This window comes from Rhagoletis pomonella, unplaced genomic scaffold (assembly GCF_013731165.1).
Source record: "Rhagoletis pomonella isolate Grant_MI unplaced genomic scaffold, Rhpom_1.0 Rhpom_scaffold_00004, whole genome shotgun sequence".
Lineage (NCBI taxonomy): Eukaryota > Metazoa > Arthropoda > Insecta > Diptera > Tephritidae > Rhagoletis > Rhagoletis pomonella.
The window spans coordinates 57,095,154-57,100,272 of record NW_023458558.1 but is presented as its reverse complement, the minus strand read 5'-3'; the positions used below and the strand labels follow the sequence as shown (position 1 = coordinate 57,100,272).

Here is a 5,119-nt window from a genome sequence, read left to right as displayed (position 1 = left end):
GATCGATTTTAATTTTGTAAAATTGGTTTTTCTTCTACAGGTCAGTTCTATAACAGGTTTAATAATTTTATTTTAAACTATAATACTAAATATTCAATCCGACCGTGTCCGACCTGTTGTGTAAAACGCGATTTTGTACCATATAATATTGAAAATTTTTCTGAAAATAATTTTTAAAATTAACTTTTTTCAACCAATTTTGTGTAAGATACACGTAAACGTGATTATATTATAATTCAATAGCATTTCCTGTACGAATTTTATATACTTGAAGTCTACGTCAATAATCCTTCGAGATTTAAAGACATATCGAAGAAAATACCAGTAATGTAAAGTTTGATTACATTCGATGACGACAGCTTCGATACTACATACATTTCGTGACCTAAAGCCATTACTATTTCCTATTAAATATTTCACTGACCCGCTTCACTCTGTGTACGGCGGCAATTCATCGTTACGTTTCTGTGAGATTGCTCCTTTTTCATGCTCCGCACTATCCAAGCTGTCACTTAGACGCCGCAAGTCGCCTCTCCGCGGTTTAAATTCCTCGCCGCCCAGTGTGATGCTAGGTGGTATCTTTTTACCTCTAAACTTTATAGAATCGAAAGCTGGTGGAGGCGTTGCATGTTCAGGTGAGTTATCACGCGTGGACGTATGCCAAACAGCAATACGTTTCTTTGATTTCTTTTTCGGTACTAACTGCTTGAGTGACGTTGCTGATGTAGCTGGCTTTACTTTTGTGATTTCGTTGAAACGACTTAGTGAGCGGTACTTTCGTTGGAAGTAGATAATCTCCAGCACCAAAGCGACCATAGCTAAGCCTAAACCGAATAGTGTGGCTATAAATACACCACCCAAACTTTCAAGTGAGATGCCTTCTTCCTCTTTGTTTACGGAACAGGCTTTAATACGTGACATATTCCAATACTTGGCTTTGAGTTCTTCGAAGTAGCGATCTTTTTGAAGTTCCAGTAGCGCATAGCTCAATTTATCCTTGAAGAAAAGGATTTTTAGTTTTTTTTTTCACTTGAACGAAAATCTCACAAAACTTACCGCGAAATGCGATCCTTGTTGAATCGCAATGGCATAGGGTTGTTCAGCGAATACTTCCCCAACTTCGGTCAGATTACAGTTACGGGTCAACTCATATTTTATTTCGGACGAGTCGTGTATGAATGCGAAGTCGGCGTTCTCGTGTTCGTTGACCTTGCGAAAGCCCTCCTTGGCATCTTTGACGGGTTCGGAACTATTTATAGCGAGTAGTATGGTGCCGTACTGCTCTCTGATGGGATAATCCCAAACTCTGAAAGCATGCAAAGAAAGGGGATTAAATACGAGTGTTTTGTAAGATGAAGTAGTTGTTTAGAAATTTGTAAGTTCAGCGAGCATTGTGCTTTCAATCGGCGTCAGCCGCACCAATGGTAAATAGGCAAAAGGCAAATAATAATAGGATTATCTTGCTTCTCTCTAATTGATGACATTCGATGCGGCGCAGAACTGGTAATGTAACTATATATTAGCCAGCTTGACCGCTAAACTGTTAAGTAATTAAATTAAGATAAGCAATATTTCCTAGATTTAACCTGTATTTCTGATAATCCTCAGTTACATTCATCGTCAATTCCTTCCACATGCGATATAGCGTGTCTTCAGCAAATTTCATATTTATAAAGTATTGATGAGTACTTGATCCTTCCACAACTGTGTAGTTTATGCGAGATTGACGCGCCAACTGCTGTAAAGACTGTACAGGTGTCTGCATGCGTTCCACGGTAAGAAAGGCAGCTAAGTTCGCCGTGAAGGTGGCCAGCATCAAAACCACAAATAGCCAATAACCTGCCACCATTATGCGACCAGATACTGCTTTAGGCGCTTCACCACCGCCTTGTGGCGTGAATGATGTCAGAGCAAACCAGAAACTCTCACGAAGTGTGAATTCCCTGAAATACATAAATTATGAGAAACAGCGTCTTTAGAATTTCATGTGACGATTATCATTCCTACCTGCAAGGGTATGGATATGCCTCACGATTATTTCTATAACTATATGGTGAATACTTATCTAGCAGCCAAATCAGTATGGCACTTCCCACCAGCGCTGCAATTATGCTGAACCACACTTCCACCCGTAGAACGGTCATGAATTTGAATAGCGATGTCTGTCGCACCGGCTTTCGCATAACAATAGAAATGCCTGTTTGCTCAAAGTACGGAGCTATATAATCAATAACTTCTTCACGTTCCGAGTACATTTTTAATGCAGCGACGGCAAAATCCGTCTCACCAATAGCCAAATCGCCGATAATGCCATCCCATTGTTCGGTTTCGGCATTGCGCCGTCCAAATTCACCCGAAGTAGGTGGTACGAGTATGTAACCGAAGTCTAGACGCTTCGACAAGGTTTTAATAAAATCAATGCAGAAACCCTCCCAAATCGGATTACCATAAGCGTCGAGTACTAGTTCATCGGTAACTGGATCGCGCTTCAAATAGTTCCAGGGTATGGCCTGTGGAAAAGGAATTCAGAATTAGCTGTAATATTTACATATGTACATCTTAGCCCTTAATTAGGCGCATTGCGACAATCACATAACTACTTAGTCACAAGGTCCTCAGTGTCTCCGAGAGTATAGACTCTTATATAAGCGAATTGTTGCGAGCGGTTGGTGAAACATTTCTGACTAATCGTAAGCCAATTTGCCTACGATGCGCCTAATTAAATGCTAAAGTTTTTTGTACATACCTCCACGGTGCCAATGCGAAAGAAACGTCTCGGTGGACTAAGCGTCTTATTAATTTTGCGTAAATCATCATTTTCCCAAATGGCTAAATCGGTTGCCGCTTCGTGCTCGCGCGAGTAAAGACTTATATTGATTGTTGGTGAGTAAGTAAGGCGTGGCACGAGATCGAGGTCCTCTTCCGGAAAGGTTGCATCGGTGGTAAAATGTAAAAATTCATTCAAAGGGAATTGATCCAATATGTTAAATCCCGTATGTGTATCTTCGTTGGGGCTCGTGTTGTTACATTGCATTACGAAAGATTGTAACCAATTAATATTTATTTGTTTAATTTCAATTAAGCTGCGTAGTATTTCCAAAATCATTGCGCGTTGGAACTAAACCATGAAATGTGAGGAAAGGTACAAATAAATATTGAACTGTATTAAAAATGTATATTTCCTTACGAAAGCAGCTCGAAGGAGCCATCATTACTTACGGTAAATCCGTTAAGGCAGTAAGCATCCCTCATGCGCAGTGCGCGGCATAAAGTCTTCGGATTGATTGTAAATTTGGTCGCATAATTCACTGACTTCCTAAACTTAAAGACACGATCACGCGGATCCAAATACACGAAATGCCACTCGCGAGGTCGTTCGAAGAGTTTGCCTTCATATATCTTGAAAAATTAAAGTTTTCAAAAATCGAAACCGAATACATACATTTGCTGCTGTACCTTTTCAAAAATGCTGCTCATCGCCGTTCCACTCGCAAAGATTGCATAGCACGAGGGTGTTGGTCGCAATTGCCGCATTCGTTTCACGAAATCGCGCTGATCGAATGCATTTAGCACCAAAGCGCGAAAATGATAACCTTCGATGATTTGTATTATAGCCTCTTCGGTATCCTAAACAATAACAAACAAATGTATGTTTTAAATTTTTTATGAAAACCATAAAATTTAATGCAATGACCATACTCTGGCATTCTGGAAGATCAGGATACATTCGTGCCAGGATTTTTGCTCTATAAATTGTGAAAACATTTTTAAATATGGCGCCATGATGCGATCTACTCGCAAAAAAGGGATTTGATATGATTTCAGCAACTCCAATCCATCTCGCCATGGGTGATAAGTAAAATCGAGGACCACAGAGACACCATCGCTGGCGAGAATTTCACAAACTGCAAAAAATAAAGTGCTGTAGTTAAGTAATGTTGGCGAACAGAAATGAGGTTGAGAACATTTTTGGTCCAGATAAAAATGTATCATACACTGGGTTACTTGGAATAGTAGAAATAAATAACAGTAATTTGGTGGCACTTTTGGTGGTCCTTCTACAGCTTTGTTTGTTCAACTGTTCAAAAAATTGCCATGCCAGTTAATGTGACTTCCTATATCTCTGCTATCGCGATGAACGGCGTAGCCATTCGCACTGGGAGCCGTGTCGTTGTTGTTGTAGCGGCTACAACAACCCCGCCCAGATCGGCTAGTCTCTCAGTCGTTGTCGTGAAGCTCAGCTAATGGGAGACTTAAGAAGCATGCAGCTTCTATAGGATCCGTCCATAGGGACAGAGGCGTCAGTTGAGTGGGGTTTTGTGTGCATGCGAAGATATGTTTCGAGTCGTGGGGTGTCTCTCCGCATGCCGGGCACTCATTGGGCACATCTGCATCTACTCTGCTTAGGTTCGAGTTCAACCTGCTGCAGTAGCCAGAGCGAAGTTTGCTTATTGTGGTCCGAGTCTTCCGAAGCAGACGAAGCTCCGTCTCGTCCACGTCGGGTGGCTGTGCAACAAGAACGGCATTCACAGGCCTTTTGATATGCTGTCGGGCCCAAAGGTTGCTTTATGAAGCCTTGGCAAAGGCGTTCTGCAAGAAAGTATCTGTTCGGAACTATTTCCTGATATTGTGGAAATGGGTTTCGAAAATATGCAATTTTTTTATATTATTGTACACCTTTGAAGGACCGGACTAGATTTTGACATATCCTATCAATATCAATACAGCATACTAGCTAGAGCACAATGTTTATTTTTTTTTCCTTTATTACAAGGTCGAAATATTTAGAAGAATGGCTTAAGTTCGATAAATGTGATAATTAACCTCTATAGGTTTCCTAAGCTACACGATGTTACTAAAGCTACTGAACTAGTTATGAAGAAAAAATTATTCTATAACTCGTCGAAAATCGCTAGTTGTTTTAACGAAATCGGTTTAACAAATGTATAAATTTCTTAGAAATATACTTATAAGGAAAACTGTTCCAGGGAATCGTATGCTCCCGTGGGGTACGAGTATCGAGCAATCCTGACTTTTATATCCTTCTATTTTAAAGTCTTTGGAAAATCATTTGAAGGACTTTGAATTGGGACACTTACATATCGTCGCTTGCAATACC

General features: G+C 40.3%; 1 protein-coding gene across 1 annotated transcript; it reads right to left on the bottom strand.

Annotated features, from left to right (window-relative positions):
* Positions 1–254: 254 nt before the first annotated feature.
* LOC118737852 (ionotropic receptor 25a) lies at positions 255–3,871 on the bottom strand. Its single transcript, XM_036468645.1, has 8 exons — positions 3,700–3,871; positions 3,457–3,627; positions 3,220–3,399; positions 2,747–3,118; positions 2,008–2,510; positions 1,587–1,943; positions 1,057–1,306; positions 255–996 (listed from the first exon to the last, which is right to left on the bottom strand). Exons 1-8 carry the CDS (start codon positions 3,781–3,783, stop codon positions 430–432), a joined length of 2,484 nt encoding a protein of 827 aa, XP_036324538.1. The 5' UTR covers positions 3,784–3,871; the 3' UTR covers positions 255–429.
* Positions 3,872–5,119: the final 1,248 nt, after the last annotated feature.